The sequence below is a fragment of the Protopterus annectens genome, chromosome 7.part0 (assembly GCF_019279795.1).
Source record: "Protopterus annectens isolate FY-2018-M chromosome 7.part0, PAN1.0, whole genome shotgun sequence".
Lineage (NCBI taxonomy): Eukaryota > Metazoa > Chordata > Ceratodontiformes > Protopteridae > Protopterus > Protopterus annectens.
This window is the reverse complement of record NC_056739.1, coordinates 1,116,315,942-1,116,338,539: the sequence shown is the minus strand read 5'-3', so window position 1 is coordinate 1,116,338,539 and position 22,598 is coordinate 1,116,315,942. Positions and strand designations below refer to the sequence as shown.

The following is a 22,598-nucleotide window of genomic DNA, read 5'->3' as shown; positions in this document are numbered from 1 at the left end:
ATTACACCATCAATTTCAAGCTTCATAAACATCACTCTGTCAGACATTCTCTTCACCTCCAAAACACTCTTGGCATACTGTTCCTTTAGGATAACCCCTACCCCATTTCTCCTGCCATCCACACCATGATAAAACAATTTGAACCCACCTCCTATACACCTGGCCTTACTTCCCTTCCATCTGGTCTCTTGCACACACAATATATCAATCTTCCTTCTCTCCATCATATCAGCTAGCTTTCTCCCTATACCAGTCATACTGCTAACATTCAAAGTTCCTACCCTCAATACTACACTCCTAACCTTCCTCCTCTCTTCCTGCCTTCGGGCATGCCTTCCCCCTTCTCTTCTCCTTCGGCTAACAGTAGCCCAGTTTCTGCCAGCACCCTGTTGGCTAACAGTACTGGTGGCGGTCGTTGTTAACCCGGGCCTCGACCGATCCGGTATGGAAATATGACATGTTCTCCACATAAGTAATTTGGCAGAGGTTTTACGCCGGATGCCCTTCCTGGTGCAACCCTCCCCATTTATCCGGGCTTGGGACCGGCACAAAGCAATGCACTGGCTTGTGCATCCCCAGTGGCTGTAAACATTTACACTCATACTGGAAAGCCTGGAATTGATTTACATTCTTAAATGTGTGACTTTATTTCCTAAGGGACAGACTTATGAAGTATGTCAATTTTCAATTGCTTCCTTTCAACTTTTTTCAAGTGTTTTACATATATAATGATATATATATATATATATATAACCCTTCTCTTTGTGTGAGTTTCTAACTCTGTAATTAGGTTTAGGTTCATACTAGTTTATTTAAACGTTTTGGGGTCCCTTGAAGACAAAGTGAATGAGGTAATTCATGTTAAATAAAAGTGATTTTAGCATTAGATTGTTGTTTTTTTTTTTTTTACCCTTTTGCTTCTAAGCCGTTTTTTGTTTTATTGTTTGACAGCAGTGCTTTTTAGTCCTATTTTTTAATTTACTAACCTTCCTTATAAATCAGTGGTGACATAGAGTTAGAAACTGTCACTACCTCCACTATAAAATAATAATTACATTTAAAATAATGTATGTACTATTTCATTGTAGTCATATAATCAACAAAGAGGGTTAATAAGTTTTAGATATGATGAGAGATTTGACTCAGTGTAGATCATAAAGCCTTGTCATCATTATTAATTTGTTCCACTTTATTACATGTCATAACATAAAGAAACTAACCTCTGCCAGCTGGGTAAGATATGGGCATCCTGACAAAATGCAGGAATTGTCTTATGTTCAGTTACAAGCTATAATTACTTCATTGATAAAACACACATAAGAGTTGGCCAAATAGTTAGGGTACTGGGAACATGAGTAGACAGTAATCTGGCATTTGACCAACACCTAACCAAGATAGTAAGAAAATCATTATATTTTGCCTAAGTCATAAGCAAAGGTATTGCTTCTAGCTCCAAGGAATTAATAGGTAACACTCTACTCAACCCTGTATCAGAACCATCATTGAATAATGCCCCCTTTGGCATGTACCTAAAAGGAACTTCCAACAGATGGAACACCCTCAAATGTTTCTCACACGGAGAATCCAAAGTATGAATAGCCTGTCCTACACAGATCGTCTTAAGGTCTTATCTCTGTACTGAGTTTTCTCTAGGTTAGTGAGAGGAAATCTATGCCTAGCAAATAAGGCTTCCTCAGATCTAGATCTGATGGATCTTTTGCACATCTGCAAGACAAACTGTACCAGAAATAGTAGATCCAAGGACATGAACTTTGCTGCAATATAAGTAGAACCTGATGGAGGGGCTGATGTGTGTCTCAAAGGATCCCTGTGCTAGGGAATACGCTCTCAATTTATATCAACCACAAACTTACCTAGTCAAACAGGATGATGTGCTTGAGGTTTTCCATGTCCTGAGTTCCATAGGCAAAAACTCATATCTTTGAAAGTTATAGGTTGCCATCTATTACCCAAGAAAACAATAACTCATACTTGGACTTACTGGAGGTTCTCAACATTCAACCCTATACCATGATGGGCAACATCAACTACCCCAGTATAAACTGCAGTACTTAAGCATTGTCAGGTTTACAGTCCCAGTGACTTCAGCACTTTTAAACACAAACACCTTGGACCAGATATTCCATAGACCCACTAGGGAGTGCAAGCATACTTAATCTGGTATTCACAAACATGGGTGTATGTTGTACCCCCCCCCCATAATGTAGTGTCCTCTCTGGTAAGGCCGGACACAAAGCTGTTTGCTTCATAATAAAAATCAGTTCTGTGACCCTGGCTAAACCTGCAACATAAGACAAACTTTCTACTACAAAGTGATAACCTCTCAAATGTTCAAGCCCCACAAACCCTGAAAACACAGCTGCCTATGTGTAATTATGCACATTGCATAAACCCTGTGCAGTCATGCCAATAGATGTTCACAAGCTAAAAAAAAAGCAACAAAACCACAGACTGAAGTAAAAGCCACAAAAGCTCAATGGCTTATAAACCCTGGTCTGTTCATAACATGAAGCAGGTCTCCAAAAAATGCTGTATAATACAATGGACCATTAAAAACCTCTTTAATAAAAATTATTTAAAATAAGATAAGCGCTTTCATTTTATTTCACCACAAAACTTCATCAGATTAATCCAAGGAAATAGGGACAAGAACTTATGTAAGACATCACTCATCAGCAGCCAATCAAAGTGTCAAAATTGAGCCAGAGGCCCCTTAAAGGCAGACTTGCTTTATCTTCTAAAGACCTTTAATTTTAACAGACTGGAAGTGGAAATACATTCATTAATGCCCAGCCAAACATCAGCTTGAAACACCAGCTGCCAAAGTAGTTCATTTCTTTCTAGAAATAAATGCCACAGGCCTCCCCAAGCCCCTTGGTGGATCTGCTCAACAACCACAAAATAAAAATAATGGTCATGGAATTCTGTTGCATTTTTATCCAGGGCATTCATAATTTTATATTTTCATATATCATAAATATGTTCATATATCCTTTCTTTTAAGACATGTTCAGTCTTTCAACATAAAATGATGGACATACTTGACAAAGAGCAGTGTAACCACACCTTTGATGTTACAATCATATTTTCTTCTAACCCAAACATGTTCCTTTATCCAAAAAGAGTCAATTCTTCATAAGTATCCATTGTAGTATCTGGTGGTCCAGTTTAAATTCAGTAATAAATTAACTGAATAATTAATGGCTGTGTGATTTTTGATAGTATAAATATGGTTAGTATGTGTTAGCCTTTTATACACTGATGAAGGGTTAGTTTGACCTGAAAGCTCTTTTTTTTTTAAACACTTGTTCAGTATCAGCATTGCTTGGAGCCACTGTTTAACCATAGTCTCCAGACAGGCTGTGCCACGCAAATGAAAAACTGCAACGGTCATTCCTTTGCACAAGGGCAGGCCATTATCGATCCATGGGAACTACAGGCCCATAAGTTTGACTAGTCTTATATGCAAAGCCAGTGGAATTATTAATAAGGACATCAAAAACTTCAAACACTAGATCCAACCTACATTGATTACACAAAGGGCCAATCATGCTACTCAACCTGGTAGACTTCTTTGAGAAGGCAATGGATGAGGGCAAAAGGATACATGCTGTCTGCCTTGACCTGGCTATGGCATTTGATACAATACCTCATTCAAGCATTTAATCAAACTCAAGGATATAGGCATAAGCCCATGTTATGTGCTTGATATCTAGCTGGCTTTCAGATAAGACCCAGGAAGTTAGGATAGGGGAGACCACCTCCACAAAGAGGCTGGTCAATAATGTAATCCCTCAGGGCTCTGTGATGGGTCTGCTCCTTTTTTGGCATCTGCTTCTTGGAAGTCAAGGTCAGTATCAAGGGCATCTGGCTGACCAGGATTGCAGATAACTGCAAACTAGGAACAGTCATAAAATCCCCTCAAGACAATAATATCATACACAGGAAAGACTAACATAGACAAATGACTGGTGCCAAATCCATGGCTTGAAACTAAGTGCCAAGGAATGCATAATAGTACCCTTTGGGAAGTGAGCCACCTTAGGAAATTACCTCATCGATAACACATCCCTAGGAGTAGATCCAGTAGTTAGAGCTTTTAGTATTACATATGTACGTATATAGTAGCCTGGCTTTCGACCAACATGTCTGGGGTAGTAAGGAAATAATTCTATGTTGCTTAACTTATAAACAAGACATGGCATCTAGATCCAAGGAAGTCATTGTTACACTGAATTCAGCCTTCATCAGGATCATCACTGAGTACAGTGTCCCCTTTGATATGTACCTGACCAGGCACATCCAACAACTGGAATGTCCACAGAGGTTCCTCACAAAAAAAATGTTTTTTATAGATATATATATATATATATATATATATATATATATATATATATATATATACTCTGTTTCCTACAGACTGTTGAGAGCTAATCTATGCCTGGCAAACAAGGCATACTTGGATCCCACTGTGATGGAATTTGAATATCTACAAAATGAATAGCATCAGAATTACTCAATCTATGGATTTAAACTTTGCTTGACCATGTAGGAACCAGTGAGATCAAGATTGTAAAGTTTCGGTTTACCCTCATTATATACTCTTCCTTTCCTGGTCTGTTTTCATCAGCTGTGCTCTTTACCCCCTTGACTGATTATCCTGATTTCAAACCAAAATTTTCTGAAACCTTTGTGGGTATATACAGTGTATGAAAAATGATGTATAGCCATTGCTGAGAGCTTATTTCAGTTCTTCTCACCAGTTGTAGTGTTACACTTCCAGCCATCAGCATAGGAGTAATGTTGTCTGCATAGTGGATTACCCTTTTTGACCATTATAATTTTCTCTGAAGATGTTCTTTTAAATGTTTATAAAGGGTTAAAGTGTGACTGAGGTAGGCTGCCAGGCTGTTGCCCTTTTGATTGCTAGAGTAGTTGTGTGTATGTTTATTTCTTTATTATTTAAAATGGATGTCAATGTATTTGACAAGAAACATGAAGGGAAAATATACAGTCTGCCTGGCGTTATGGCACAGAGGGATAAACAGTTGACTGTGACTCAGGTGACCCAGGTTTGAGTAGCGACTCCAGCACAAGAGCCAAGCAGAGGAGGAAAGGAGTGAACAGCAAGCAATGGCTCACCTACCCTCCAGGGAGGGACCGGTGATCTGGTGATTGCTTCAACCTGTGCTAGTGGAAACGAGGCATCCAGGCTAAATAGCTGTAACCAAAGATGGAGGCTTGGCATACCAAGCTGTTGATGCCAGTGGGATATTTAAATAAAGCTGTTTAAGTGAAATAAAGCCAGTCCTCAAATGAAGCAGCAAAATAACTTATAAATGTAAATGTTCCAAGTTCATGTTCTAATACTTAAGAGGTAGTTCTATTCAAATAGCACCCAAAAACAAGGAATAGGAAGTATTTCAGTAAGGAAACAATATTCTCCTGGATGATCTCACTGTTTTCATATGTAAAGGTTAGTAACACCTTTATTTGTACCTTTGTTGGTATCTGCTATGATCATATTAGTAATGGGCATTACAATGGTTGATGAATGTGAAATGTCAGCACTACGTAACCAAACTAGAACCTCCAGAACTACCTCTATTTCAGGTCCTGTTTTAATTTAGCATCCTTCATTTAGTTATAAGAACTTTCCAAAAGAATATTTTGCTAAAGTACGGGAGACCACGTTGTAACAGCAAACAGTTACATCACTACTTCCAGCACACTACAGACAGAGAATTTTCATACTTTTGCAGGTAGATATAAAGGCTCAATAAAGCAAAAAGAATTCAAGATTTCATCTCTGGGGTTATCCAGTGAATGAGGCTTTTATATTATGAAGGTATCCTTTTTCTCAGAACAGTGATGCTTAGAATTATTTGTCATCATTGTCAGCTTCTTATCCAAAAGATATTTTTTCTCGGAGGGTTTAAGTTTTATGGGAGAGTTTTTCATCTGGCCTATAAGGAATCCTTTACCTCCTGGTAATACAAGTAATATACAGAAAGATCATCAGGTTCCTAGATTCAGAGATAAACAATGTGGCCACAATATTAAACTTAACAGGCTGCACTAAAAACATATTAGTGTCCAGATTCACAGGCCCATCTTCAAATATGCCTAATAGACTGTATGAGTATTCTTCAACCCCCCAAAAAACATACATATCATAGGACTGTACATGCCACCAGGAGTAATAGCTCATCCTTGGAAAACTTACTACACTGGTGTAGCAATAACCTTCCTCAAGAAACACTTATTATAAGGGATGGTAACATAGACTAGGCAGAGTGTAACTCTCCTGAGCCCAAACATCATATTATCCTTCATGGGTTCACTCAACTCATCCAGGTACCAACTAGAATTCACAAAAATTCTGATAGACAATCCAACATAGACTGAATGCTAACAAACAGACTTTCACTCTACCCCCTCTCAGGTAGTCTACCTGACAGCCTCAGTGATCACTCACCCGCTTACCTTATTAGAAAGAAAACAATGCAAACCAAGCAACCTGTATTGCTACAAATAAATAAAAAACAACTGAACCCCAATAAACTTCTAGACCCCTAAAAACCCTACCCCTACATGATGCAATAAAACACTTCAGCAACACTTTTCTCTCCATTTTTGATGCTCAATCAGAACTATAAATATTACATCTAACTATGCCCCTTGGTGAAGAAAAGAAACATTAAAACTTCTCAGGCTAAGAGACAAGGCATGGCCTTCCTGGAAAGCAAATAGACCCCAACTCACATTTCAAACTTGCTGGGAACTTAGGAATAAAAAAAAAAAAAAAAAAAAAAAGATACTGTTAACTACTACACCAATATACAGGACAAATATCACAAAAACCCACAAAAATTCTGGTCCCCAATAAATAACATCCTTAACCCAGGCAAAATAAGAACCCCTCCCCCAAATACCAATAATAATAATAATGCAGAAAATATAGCCACTCAATTTAACACATATTTTACAGAAACTATCCTGGAACTAGGAAAAAAACAAACCCCATCAACAAACAATTCCTCACTCCACTCACCTACTACCACTTCCACCTTCTCACTCCAAATGGTTGCCACAGATACCATTAAAAAAACTCCTGAAAAAACTAAAGCTGCAGCTGACAGTCTACCCATAGAATACTTAAAATTAACAGCAGATGTTATTGCATACCCTATATCCATATTGATCAACAGATCAATAGCTGAACAACAGGTCCCACCCATCTGGAAAACAGCCTATATCATACCCTTCCATATAGGCAATCCATCAATTGAATTAAATAACTACCGACCAATAGCAATATTATCCCCACTTTCTAAAATTCTAGAAAGAGTAATTCATAAACAAGTATCTACTTATTTGCTTAACAACAATCTCCTCACCAACACCCAGAATGGCTTTAGGCCTTTCCATAACACAACAACTGCACTGATATCATTTACTAACACCATAACTCTTCACAAGAGCAGTAATCTCTATACCTCCTCCATCTTCCTGGACGTTTCTAAAGCATTCAATATGGTCTCCCATTCCCATCTTCTTAACATCCTATGAGATCTTCACTTCAGTAACTCCTCTTCAGCATGGTTCAAAGACTATCTTACAGGGAGACAACAAGCAGTCTCATGGCAAAAGACCCTTTGACCCTTATTACCTGTTGAACTAGGTGTACCACAAGGATCCATATTACGTCCACTCCTATTCTCTTTATTTACCAACATCTCCATCTGGCCACCACTCATGCATCTCTCATCCAATATGCAGATGTTTCTACTGTGATCTGTTCTGCACCATCCCCAGCTGAATTAGAAACTCTCACCCAGAAAGCATTTCAAGAAGTTGAGTCCTGGCAAACAAACGCTAAATTAATCTTAAACCCTAAAAAAACAAACTATTAGTATTCTCCTGTAACAAAACCCCTCCCTCTCCTTGCACTTTCCAAATTACCTCACACAATAACACCTGCATAGCCCCCTCACAACACACTAAATTACTAGGCATATAAATTGACAATAAACTTAGATTTGACATTCACATACCTCAGACAATGAAAAAAGTACACAAAAAACTTGGCACACTACACAGAAACAAACACTTTTTTACAATAAACACCAGAATTGCCATAGCCCAAACCCATCTTCTTTCCACCTTATTACATGCGGCACTCATTGTCACTAACCTTAGAAAAGCTGAATTTCAAAAATGTGAAGTCTGCTACAATAAAATAGCAAGGTTTGCCACAAACTCACCTGCTAGGTCTCATCAGTGCCTAGCACTCAGGCAACTTAACTGGTTGGAATTCCCACCTCTCTTAAACTGCACACAACTATTAATGGCCCACAAAATCCAATCTGACCCTGAAAAATACCTGCTTTACAAACACTTCTGCAATCCTATACCTCTGCCAGACCTCTTCGCTCCTCAAGAAGAAACCTTATTTAAACTAATACAACTAAAAATCCGGCTGGGGATTCCCTCTTTTCTAACTGCATAGATAAACTCTGGAATGCCCTACCAAACACTCTCACCTCCCTATCATCCCATACATTATTTAAACCTTCACTAAAAAACATCTGGTTAGTAAATGGATATGTCCATGCTCTACCCCTGGCTGATAAAGTAGCTAGGCATCATCACTTCCTGTAGGTAAATTCTCTTGTCACATTCCTATTTTTATTCACTCTTATGACATCATACAAAGCTACAGTTAACTTAAACAATAAGAACGCATATGTACTGTATTTCTACACTGAGATAAAATCATGACGTTTTTCTTCCATCCCAGTTGACTTATTTATTGTATATTCTGCAAACTGTTTTATAATATACTGCTAATACATTCTCAGATGTCTTCACAGAATTGTATTCTTACAGAATTATATACTAACAGTCTTAAAAACATAATACTAGGGCATTCCCAAATATTTTTTAGAAATGTATACTTAGAATCTCTTTATGTTACATTGTGATTCCCATTTTTATTATCTGTGTACATATTATTCCACGTGTGTATTATCTGTTAAATTGGAGCTTTTCTCCCTGGGCCTCCACTGAAAAAGGATGTGTCCAGTCTGACTTTCCAGGTAAACGAATGTAAAATAAAAATAAATAATAAATCTATACAGACAGAATTTATATAATGCTTATTTTAAGTAAATTCTTTTAAAGTAACTTTATTAACATGTAAATAGAGTAGCATTGCTCTCTAGTTTCAGCTTTATCATTAAAAAAAAAAAAATATATATATATATATATATATATATATATATATATATATATATATATATATATATATATATATATATATCAACTGCCAAATAAATATGGCATGATGTATACCCTTTCTGCACCTTAGCTGATAGGGAACTTAATAATTTGGCCCACATAGTTTCATGTCTTCAAAAACAACATATATACAGCAAACAAATTAGCTTATGGGTTTACAACCTATACACAAGCCTTATATTGTAGAATTTTCTTAAGCATCACAAGTGCAGCTTATCCTATAAGCACCCTCACACTAAATTTACCAATTTTTAGTTTCATATGGAAACTGGAACAAGGCAATTACATTTCATTGCTTCTCACTACAGGTTATAAAATATACACACTGAGTGCCCTTGTTATTTAAGCAGCCAGTTTCAGGACTGTGGCTGTTGAAATGCTTTCTTTTACCACCAAAGGCCAAGCTTGCTTTTCTAGTAAAGCACCAGTTGTGCCCTCTAACTAATTGTGTCTAGGACAGCTGCCCCTTTCACCATGGTCTTGCTACAACTCTGTCTACAGTTAGAGAGGTCAAAGATTTTACTCCAGAGTATTTTTGTTCTAGACATGGCAAGATCACAAATACGAATATATTCAGAGACACAGCCATTGAAAATGGGGACTGAATACTGATTGAAGAAGACTCTTTAATGGGGACACTATATCTGGAGGATGCTTATCATTGCACACTAGTGAGACCACCTCAAAGAATGCCCTCTAGATTCCATGTACCTTATCATCACTTTCAGTTTTGTGTTCATGGAATATTCATGGCCTCTAAGTAATGTTCCCTAATTTGGATCATTGCTTGGCAGGGCAAATACAGGAAAATTGTTAACAGAGAACATAAATTAGACAGTTATACTACTACATTCTCTTGGAATAACAGTAAATTACAAGATGTCCTTTATGACCCCTTCAATGCCAGTAACATGTCAAGGAGCAGTCGTACATTTGCAAAAATTGACCACAAACAAAGATTCTGAAGATCATACCACAGTTCTGTCAGCAATGTCATCACATCAAGATAATTTCTGAAAGTGTTTGGGTACTTGTCTTTCTGTAGTTACCTAGTACCTCATGCAGAATTACAAATGAGAAAGACATAGAGGCAATTCAGAAATCTCTAATACCTGTCCATTACGATGACATTACTTCCCCTGCCCAATATCAAACACTAGATTCTTTGAATTATGCACAGGGAGCCCACTTCAACAATCTGCTTTCAACAAGAAAAGTCACTTCATATCAACCTGAATGGGGTTTTGATAGCATATCAGGACACTTTTCAAATGTGTCGTTTTCAAATCATTGTAGGAAGAACAATGATTACGTGGCACATAAATAATGAGAACTAGATCTATGCATGACTACATGGCACATAAATAATGTAGGAAGTACAATGATTGAATGGCACATAAAATATGTGGGAAGTACAATGATTACATGACACATAAATGTGGGAAGTACAATGGTTACATGGCACATAAATAATGTGGGAAGTACACTGATTACATGGCACATAATGTGTGAAGTACAATGATTAAAAGGCACATAAATAATGTGGGAAGTACAATGATTACATGGAGCATAAATAATGTGGGAAGAGCAATGATTACATGGCACATAAATAATGTGTGAAGTACAATGATTAAAAGGCACATTAATGTGGGAAGTACACTGATTACATGGCACATAAATAATGTGTGAAGTACAATGATTAAAAGGCACATAAATAATGTGTGAAGTACAATGATTAAAAGGCACATAAATAATGTAGGAAGTACACTGATTACATGGCACATAAATAATGTGTGAAGTACAATGATTAAAAGGCACATAAATAATGTGGGAAGTACAGTGATTACATGGCACATAAATAATGTGAAGTACAATGATTAAAAGGCACATAAATAATGTGTGAAGTACAATGATTAAAAGGCACATAAATAATGTGGTAAGAACACTGATTACATGGCACATAAATAATGTGTGAAGTACAATGATTAAAAGGCACATAAATAATGTGGGAAGTACAGTGATTACATGGCACATAAATAATGTGTGAAGTACAATGATTAAAAGGCACATAAATAATGTGTGAAGTACAATGATTAACAGGCACATAAATAATGTGGGAAGTACACTGATTACATGGCACATAAATAATGTGTGAAGTACAATGATTAAAAGGCACATAAATAATGTGGGAAGTACAGTGATTAAAAGGCACATAAATAATGTGTGAAGTACAATGATTAAAAGGCACATAAATAATGTGGGAAGTACACTGATTACATGGCACATAAATAATGTGTGAAGTACAATGATTAAAAGGCACATAAATAATGTGGGAAGTACAGTGATTACATGGCACATAAATAATGAGAAACTAGATCTATGCAACTGAACAAACAGATTCCCTGAACTTGGAAGTGGACCTTGTAACATAGCCTTCAACTTTCACCAGCAAGTGTCCCAGATTTGTAGACTCAGGTATTAACTGAAATAAAACATATTGTATTTATACTATTTAAGAGCTAAGACAGAAAACAAATCTTCTGAAATTAAACCTCCTGTTTTATTGCACAACATAACCATATCCATAACACTTACTAGTAAAATAAAAAATTATAGTAGAAATATAAAAAAATTCAAGTAAGGTGGAATGAAAAACGTACTAATTTCTGTCATAATATTAATGTAATGACAAACAGAGTAGTCTGAGGGGGAAGAGTCACGAGATGAAAATAAAGAAACAAGATCAGGAACAATTCAGTCATAAAAGGGATTTATTTATTTTACTTATTGACATTTGATTACCGGCTAAGCCTAACTGGGTAGTGCCCATTTTCAGCAGAGGCCCAGGAGAAAAGCTCCAAAGTGTTACACAAACATTTTAAGAACAATAATTTTACAATCTACAAAAATAATACAAAAACATCTGCAGTGTAAATAATTATACAAAATAAGACATAATGTGAAAACATTAATTAAGAAGTGATACAGTTTATATGACAATGATTTAATATTTTGAGAAACTTTAGCCAGTTTATCAAGGAATTAAACATAAGCTAGTATAATATAAACAAAAATTGCAATATGAAATTAGAGAATAAAACATGGACCAATATTCTTAGTCCAAGGCTTCGCATTTTCGGAGTGGAACTCCATGAAGAGCAGCTCTATGTGTTTAAGCAAATCATGGACTTTAAGAATGAGTACTTTTTATAAACATGCCTTTCTATCGCAAAAGGATAATATGCTTAAGGTGTAAGTGATAGAAGGCAGCTGATACACACATAAGGGGCATTACACATTTGTCCATCAGTAGAATCATAGAGATGAATCCATAATGAGCTCATTTGCATACCAAACATGTAAATAGCCCCGCTCATATGTCAATAAACTGCAATTTAACAGAAGAATATGGAGTTGCAAAGGTAAAGCATTTAATTTGTTGTCAGGGATGTGCTGATGTATACATGGACAGACTACTGAAGAGGACATTGGGGAATCTTTCATTTGGAGTCAGTGAAGTCCTTGTGCATATATGGGCAGACACCGAAGGGATCAGTTAGTGAAATGTTTCATTTGGTGTTTGGACATTCTTGGGCATACTACTTAAGGGTTTGGTGAGGAAATGTTTCATTTTGGTGCCTGGACATACTGCAGAATGGATTGGTGAGGAAATGTTTCATTTTTGTGCTTGTGCGTACTTGGACAAAGTGTTGTACCACTTGGTGAGGAAATGTTTCATTTTGGTGCTTGTGCTAACTAGGACACACTGCTGAAAGGATCCATGGGGAAGTGTTATCTTTTGGTGCTTATACACACTTGGACATACTGCTAAAGGGATTGCTGGGGAAATGTTTCATTTTGGTACTTGAAATACTTAAACTGCTGAAATGATCAGTGAGAATATGTTTCATTTTGGTGCTTGTGCATACTTGGGCATACTACTTAAAGGATTGTTGAGGAAATGTTTCATTTTGGTTCCTGGACACACTGCTGAATGGATTGGTGAGGAAATGTTTTGTTTTGGTGCTTGTGCGTACTTGGACAAACTGCTGAAGTGATTGCTGGGCAAAATAATTTATTTTGTGTCAGTGTAGTGCTTGATTATACTTTGACAAGCTACTAAAGGGGTAGCTGGGGGAAATAACTCGTGTGTCAGTGGAGTGTTTCCACATACTTGGACAGACTACTGAAGGCATGGCTGGGGACAAGTTCAAGGATTGCAACTCAGATATGAAAAGTGAAGCACCACATTTAACAAGGGATGTGTATACCATGAGTATAATGAACTATGAATTGGAAGAACACCTCATTAGCATACACCACTTTACAAAATGTCTTATTTACATCCCATTATACTTAAGACATTTTGCATTAGCATAGATAGCCATTATGAATCTCGTCTTTGCTTTGCTCATTTATAAACATCAGGGATACCCCACCCATATTTGCCCAAATGACTATAAATACTGGCCGGGGTTATGGCATATTTCAAAAGAAAGTAAAGAGGGAGAGAAACTGAAGCAAGGAAGTGACTGAAGAAAGGAAAGGAAGGAAGTATAAGGTATAAATAGGTACTTGTATTTTTATAAAATGTCAAACTCCTTACATTTTTAAGAGATAGAAAATAGACATTAAAATTGAAATTCAACAAACCTAAGAATGCAGTTCCAAAATTAAATGTTCTGATATACATACATACATACATCATTTATTCCACAAAGAAAGTATTATTCCATGAATATAGTGCTAAAACTTTTTTAAGTTTTTATACATATAATAAAACTCAGCTGGTTCTGCCAAACAACATTCTATCAAAAAACAGTCTGCCAAAACAAAATGCAAATCAAATAATTCTTAGCTTACCTGGCTGTTGAAGAACTTCATTTTGATTATTTTTAATTGTTTTATTTATTAGCAATCATTAATCAGTTTAATTATTAGCAAATTTAAAACATATATCACCTAGACCAAGTAGATTTGTTTCATGATTTTATAGAATACTTTATGTGGTTAAATTATTAGGTTGATGTAGTATTTCTTAAATTTTATAGTATAAGAAATTGATAACCAACACTGGCAGTTTGATTGCACTTAATTTTGATTTCAGATAAGATGATTAAAGAATCTGCATCTTATGAATATAGTTTTGTTAAACAGTGATAACAAAATGGTCATGTCATGGACATGTAAAATATGTTTTCGTATTTTAATTAAACTAAGACAGTATTGATTTATAAAGATGAGAAGTATGCATAACATAAATTTAATTAAATTTAGCAAATTATAAAAATCAACTTTTAAATGGAAGTATAGTTACTAAAAAGGCATTCAAGAAATAATTACCCTAACATATTTTCACAAATTTGAAGAAAATTCAGATGCTTGCAAAAATAATTAAATCATTAAAGTCCCTTTGTTATCAGTTTGAAAACTATAAATTTGGGTTTATGTATCTCAAGTAGAATACATTATGCAGTGTTTACAAAACAGGGGTTTCTAGTTTAAGCTTTGCTCTTTAGCTATCAAGAGAACCACTGCAGTAAGAGTCCTGTGCTTTTTTAATAAAGTATGTCTCCTTGTACTATAAGAACTATTGTTGTACTAATTATATATAAGTAACTTTCACAAAACAAACAAAATCATCGCTCAACGTGTAGAATTTGCTGGGAAATAGTTGACTGTCATGTTGTACACTAAATTTAAACAATGCCCAAGTTGCAGGAGCAAAATATATTCTACCTAAACATATTTTTGTCTTTTCATTTCTATGCGTTAGAGATAACACTTAGTTACAGATACCCTATTCAGATATGCAGCAGCTTAAACATGAGTTATTAAATGTGAGTGAACAGATTTTTAATCCACAGACAGACTTTATCTGTCATTATACAACTTCATGAAATAGTAATTAGAACATCATTTATAGCTTTATTTGTATATTTAGCTGAAACAGCTATGTTAATCTTTCCTTCAAATTAATCTTACTCATATGGTCCAATTAAGTATGTATGATCACTTAAGCTCACTTTCCTAGTAAATCTGAAGGAGTATTGTCTTTCCATATCTAGAAATGTGTGATAAATCCTCAGCTATAAATGTATTGTTCAAAACAACTCAAGAATAAGATAAAAAAGATAAAAACATTTTTAAAACAAAAAGCTCACTTATTTCAGTAGCTCGGCGAGCAATGTCAGGAGCTAACTACACGGTTGTTAGAAAAATGACAATAGTAAGCGAGATGCAGTGAGTGAAATTAACAGTTCACCTCCCATTATGTTGATAATGATCCACTTAAGTTCTCTTTTGAAAAACCACAGGTATTCACCTCAACCAGTTGTAAATACCACTCTTCGTTCTTATAAAACAGGTTTATTGCGATTCCCAAAAGGCACAGTTGACTCAGTTAACACAGTTGAACAACAGGTTATTCTCAACAGGCAGACTCTTCTGAAGAAGTCTACCTGTTGGGGATGAAAGCGCTTAACCTGTGTGTTCAACTGTGCTAACTGAGTCAACTGTGCCTTTGTTGAATCAATAAACCTGTTTTATATAAGAACTAAGAGTGGATTATTACAACTGGTTGGAGGTGAATACCTGTGGTTTTCAAAAAGAGAACTTAGAGTGGATCATTATCAACAACTTGGTGGGAGGTGAACACCTGTTTGGTTCACTCACTGCATCTCGCTTACTATTGTCATTTTTCTACACAACCGGTGTAGTTAGCTCCTGACATTGCTCGCTCGAGCTACTGAGATCCTGGTGAGCTTTTTGGTGTATTGTTCAAAACAGATTGAAACTAATCAGACATATTCACACCAAAAATGATTAAGTAGAGCATTTTTACTCCTATTGATTTTAAGCAGTTTAGGTAATATTTCTGCTATGACTATAAATAAACTAACTAGTCTAGACCTGTTGTTAGAAGGCATGAATTCTTGAGGCCTGCCAAATGTACCACATGTACTAAAAGACATAGTTAAACTAGACTCACTCCGCATTATATCCTGACTAGTCATCATGTCTACCAAACCTCCTTCACTTCTAACTCAAATACTATTACGTATTACCATATCTTACATAACCTATTTCACCCAACCGCTCAGTGCAAATCACCCACTCCCATTTCATACAACTAACCCAATCTCCATGATTTCATAATTCACAATGCTTAGACATTCAAATGTTATGAGGCATAGATACTTGGTGAAACAGTAGGTTGGGTAGCAAGATATGTATTAGTGAAGTTGTTAGTCAGGTTTAGAACAAGAGCACAGCCAATGAGATGTGAGGTAGTTTTTGAGTTCTCTTTTAAATAGAGGTAGTGGGGTTTCCTTGGTAACGGTAGTAGGGAGTAGATTCCAGATTTTACCGGTTGAGTTGGCAAATATAGCATCGCCTGCAGAGTTGTTGGATTGTTGGGTCAGTATCATTAGTTTATCAGCTGAGTGTAATGGCCTGGGGGCACTATGAGGGGTGAGAATATTTTTGAGTGCAGGGATGTTATCAGGTTGATGGAGTATTTTTATGTGCTACTGTAAGCTGGCTGAACTGTAGAAGGGTAGGATACTCTAACCATCCCAGTGCTTTGAGGTTCTGGCAATGGTGGTTCCTAAAAGCCATGCAAGTAACAAATCTGGCTATATGATTGTAACATCCTGATAATTTGTTGAGATCAGTTTTGGATAGGTTGGTGAGTACAGGGGAGGCTTACATAAAGGTAGAGAGGAGGTGTGATCTTGCAATAGCTACCCTAGCTAGGGGGGGGGGGGGTGAGGAAAGGTTTGGCTCTGTACAGGGAGCCAAGTTTTTTGTTGACAGACTTACTAGTGTGATTTACATGTTTATCAAATTTAAGGTTGTTGTCTATTATTACGCCTAGAAGCTCTGTATGGTCATCAGGGAAATAATGGTGTCATTGCTAGATTTTATGTTGAAGGAAGGAGGAGAAATTCTACGGTTAGGGGAGAAAAGTAGCTTGGTTTTGTTAGGATTTAAAAGCAGGTGGTGATTAGCTAGCCATGTTTCTACTGTGCTGAAAGTGGTCTGGGTGAAGGTTAGAAGTTGTGCAGGAGAGGAGGTGGAGCATATTAGCGTTGAGTCATCTGTATGTTGGATGCACGTGGCTCCTGGGGTGGTGGTGGGCAGATCATTGATAAATATAGAGAAAAGAAGGGGACCTAGTATGGACCCTTGTGGGACACCTAGGGTTAGAGGAAGTTGGGATGACAGCTTGCTGTCTACTGTTAGGTAGGAGTGAAACCGTTGTATTGCGTGTTGGTCTAAACCGATGGTTTGTAGGGTATTGAGCAGTAGCTGATGGTTGACCATATCAAAATCTTTTGAAAGATCTAGGAAGAGTGTTGAAGATAGTTTGTTGTTGTTACGATGAAGACTGATGACATTAGAGAAAGATAGAAGAGCCGTGATGGTACTGTAGAATGACTTAAAACCATGCTGAGAGTCGGCGAGCTTTCCGTTTTAAATAAGAAAGTCATGATTTGTGTGTGTATGCATCTTTCCATGATTTTAGCTAGTGGTGAAAGAATGGCTATAGGTCTAAAGTTAGATAATTCAGTGGAACTTCCTCCTTTATGGAGAGGTATAACGCGATATTTTCCATATTGCTGGGATGGATCCTTCTGAGATGGATCTGTTGATCAGAAAAGAAATGGGAAGTGCTATGGCATTAGTTGCTTTTTGAAGATATTTAGCTGGGAGGTGGTCGACAGCTAGTGTTGTAGGTTTTAGCTTTCTGAGTAAGGTCCGGATCAGGTTGGTAGGTACAGTTTGAAATGTAAAGGTGGGTTGGGTGCTGGGTGGATCACGGCTAGATGAAGGGAAGGAATAAAACATATTGGTTGCCTCTGAGTGCTGGCTGTTTATTTTGTTTTGTCATGGTTGGTTATGCTGTGCACTAGTCATACTTGCTAGCTTTTTTTGAGGGTGGATCAGGGCTAGATGTGCCAGAGCTGGTGTTTGTGTCCAATGGAGTGAGATGGGTAGCTACAGACTGGATAGTTTCAGTAAAGAAGGAGTTGAAGCTGTTTGCAATTTCTACAGGGGATTTATCAAGGGCAGCTGATGGGGTAGGAGTGGCGGAACGGCCTGGGTGGAGAAGACTGTTAATACCAGCCCAGAACTTTTGAGGTTTTAGCTGATGTTTTTGTTGTAGGAGGGTGTAGTGATTTTTTTTGTCTAGAATGACAAATTTTTTGGTCTGATTCCTTAGCTGCCGGTATCTTACTTGGTCCATAGGGGCTTTGCTAACATGCCACCTGGCCCAGGAGTTGTTTCTTAATTTAATTTTGTTTTTTGTTTCTTTAGATAGCCAGGAGCATGGTGGTTAAGGATAGCCAGAAGTCTGGTATTGAAGTACTGAACTGCTTCTTGTAGTGGGAGTAATTTCAAGACATTCCAGTTACATGCTTTGAGTTCATTTTGGAAGTTGTCAAGGTTAAAGTTCCTGATGTTTCTTATAGTTTTGTAGGTGGGCGGGTTGGGAATGTCAGCTTTGAGCCTAATATAGGTAAGGCAGTGAATACTTAGATCATCGGGTAATGTACCTGACTTGTACTTTTGGGGGTGGCTGTTAATAAGTATCCAATCAAGGATACTATCTATATTTATCTATATCTATCTATATCTATATAGCTAAATATATGGGTCTACTTTATTAAATCGAATATTCAAAAGTTCGAATGCATAAAGATCGACACATATGCATCGAACTCTTAAACGTTCGAAAGTTAATAAAGAAAAAAAAATACACAGAAAAAAAATTTAAAAAAAAGATGTAGATGGGGCAAGCCCCCTGCTCCCCCCACACCCCCTGCTACTTAAATATACCAACTCCGAGATCGCACTATATTGAAGTAAATGGAAATCTCCACCTACAGAGATTTCCGTTTACAGTTTTTGACAGCTTGCACTTTCGATGCATATGATTCGATCCATATGTATTCGCGGCTTTATGCTTTCACGTAAATAAAGTAGACCCTAAATATATATATTTCTTAAAAGTTGACGCAGAAGGGATAGCTCTTCCCATCTGCATTCCTATAAATCAATCTATTGCTGAATGTCAAGTTCCCCAGCTCTGGAAAAAGGCCTTTATTATTCTACTTCATAAAGGTGGTAATAATAGTATCACAAACTTTCGACCCATCACTGTCTTATCCCCTATTTCTAAACTTCTAGAAAAATGCATCCATCTACAACTTCTACCTTACCTCATAAACAACCAGCTTCTAACCCCTACTCAACAAGGTTTCAGACCTAGCCACAGTACTACCACAGCTCTCCTTTCCTTCCTAGAAACAGTTAATAAGGCCTGTGACACTGGCCACATCGTGTCCACTCTCCTCCTTGACCTCTCTAAGGCATTCGACACAATCTCTCATAACCTTCTTTTCACTAAACTCTCCAAACTAAATCTATCTCACTCTATTAACTGGTTTACCAGTTACCTCTCAAACAGGCAACAAGCAGTTAGATGGAAAAATATCCATCTCCCCTTTTCTCAATACTTCCACAGGTGTCCCCCAGGGTTTAATTTTAGGCCCCCTTCTATTCAGTATATTCATAAACAATTTCTACCAAACCGTCCAATATGCCGACGATTCAACAATAATCTGCTCTGCCTCTTCTATACCCACCCTAGTTAAATTAACCCAGGATGCCTTCTCTTCCACTGAGCAATGGATGATGGACAACCATCTAGCACTCAGTGCTACTAAAACTAAACTCATGATATTTATGGCTTCCAAAACCACCAACCTAGATAAAACCTCATTCTCAGTCAACAGTCAAAATAATACTCCTCTCAAAATAGTCTCTAATGCTAAACTACTAGGAGTCCTGATCGATGACCAGCTAAAGTTTGATAACCATCTACAAGTAAATATCAAAAAAACACACAAAAAATAGGCATGCTTTACCACCACAACCATTACATCTCCCCCTCCACTAGGCTCACCCTCACCAACATTTACCTTATCCCATCCCTCCTATACGGTGCCTCTATCCTTACTAACCTGCAATCCTCCCTCAAGACTAAAGTCTCCACTTGCTATAATAAAATAACAAAATTTGCAACTGGCCATAGACCCCCTATCTCTGTCCCTCTCTTGCCACCACCTTTAAAATGCACTAACCAAATAGACTTTTGAGATCTAATTCCCAAACTCTAATTGGACTGCATAAACCTGCCTGTCCACCAGGCAAACATCTAATGTCTTTCTCTCTAGCACGCCATTGGAATTTCCTCCCACCTCTCATCCGCACCACCAGCAGCCTCTCTTCATTCAAAACCATACTTCACACACACCTAACTTCACTATGGGAATGCTCTTGCTCCCACCTTACATAATCTTCCTAGACTATAGCTACTCTCTATAAGCTATAATTCACAATAGCCTCCCATTGTTTTGTACCCCTAATAAACTCTAGGAATTAGCATAACTCCTAGAATGGTACAATTCAGTAGCCTAGAAATTAACTGCATGAATTAGCATAACTGTTAAAAAATTTAGACTGTTTCTGTTATTGCATTGTGCTAATATGTTAAACTGTTAAACACTTTGACTGTTTGTAAATATTACACTTATTGCATTGTACTAATATGTGTTTTTCTATTTGTTTAATGTTGCTTCATTTGTGCACATTACCTTTCTCTAATAACTTAAGACATCCGCGGTGGTGCAGCGGTAGCGTTGTTGCCTCACAGCAAGAGGTTCTTCCGTTCGATTCTCGGCTGGAGTGCGGGGAGTGCTTCCTGTGTGGAGTCTGCATGTCCTCCCCGTGGTTGGGTGGGCATTCGAAAGACATGCGTAAATGGGTGTGCCTTCGTTGAAGGTTGAACGTCGAGCTGGCACCTCGGCGTTCATGAAAATCTACTGCCAATCATTAGCGGACTGGAGTTCCGCTGTGGCAACCCCTAACCGGGAAAAGCCGAAATACAAACAGCAACAACAACAACAACATTTCTCTAATAACTTACTCTTATGTTAAATCTGTAATTTGTAATTTTCTGGAGCTTTTCTCTCCAGGACTCCATTGAAAACGGGCTATTCGTGGACTGATCTTCTATCCTGGCAAACAAGCTATAAATAAATAAATAAATAAATAAATGTGTAGATACATTTGCTTACACCACTTGGAAAAACACATTAGGTAGGTGGTAGATTAGTCCTAATTAAAAAAAAAATCAAAATTCCCCCAGTCTATTAGCCAAAAGTAATATGTTTATTGATAAGGCCCCCAGTGGTCTCTTCAAATTACTCTTAGTAGTATTACAGAAATCCTTCTTGTTCCTGCCCCCTCCCAAATTTTGCAGTTATTCAAAACACATTGCCAGACATAGTTATAACTCAAAACAACACAGATTAATTATTCTGGGTGATTTCAACATTTCTACATCTCTGCTCCACATTCAGCACCTTAACCAACTCCATCATTACCTGTGTACCTCCTTCACTCTACATTTTCTTCTTTCAGTGATACCCAACCCCCACCACTGATGATCTGCTTCACAATCTGCTTAACAAACCACACTTTGCTTCAAATCTGTTTTCTGCAAAACCATTAAACAATTCCTAGACAGTCTAGACTGTCTACCTAAATCACATTTTCATATCTTGTCTCTCTGGAAACCTCTAACTTTTATCTTCAACCTCTCCTTAACTACAGACTTAGTTCACTCTCCGGAGTTTACAATCCAAATAATTGCAAACCCATTGCCAATATTAATTAAAAAGACTTGCGAAAGAGCACAAAAGTGTGTGAAAGCTTATTTGTGTAATAAATGTTGCTGGACATAGTTTTCAGACTTTTTTTATTTTTGCAGATTATTTTATTCCTGTGTGTTTGCTGCATTGCATTACTTATTTATGTTTTTATGATGATCATATGTCATCTTTTACTCCATGTCTTGATTTATTCACTCTGTCTTTAAATGTATTTGCCTTTGATTCTTGCTTTATTCACTGTAAATGTGATTATATCCGGTTTTACTTTGTGATTAAATGATCTTTCTCATTCACCTGGTCAATAAGCATTAATGAATGAATGAATAAAATATAGAAATATGACTGACTGTGCAACTTTCTTTTTTACAGGATGTCTGCAATACATTGTGGTGCACTGTGGGAAATACATGCCATTCCAAGCTGGATGCTGCCGTAGATGGCACAACCTGTGGTGAAAACAAGGTAATCGGCATTCCACAGAGAGAGATTAGTACTGTTACCACTGTACTGTGGTGATGAAGGGAAGTT

General features: G+C 37.0%; 1 protein-coding gene across 1 annotated transcript in view; it reads left to right on the top strand.

Annotated features, from left to right (window-relative positions):
• Positions 1 to 22,598, top strand: part of LOC122806893 (A disintegrin and metalloproteinase with thrombospondin motifs 7-like) — a 2,879,604-nt gene that overhangs the window by 1,187,566 nt on the left and 1,669,440 nt on the right. Inside the window, exon 10 of the mRNA XM_044077696.1 lies at positions 22,440 to 22,532. Within this exon, the coding sequence (XP_043933631.1) occupies positions 22,440 to 22,532 (93 nt within the window). The remainder of the gene's footprint in view (positions 1 to 22,439; positions 22,533 to 22,598) is intronic.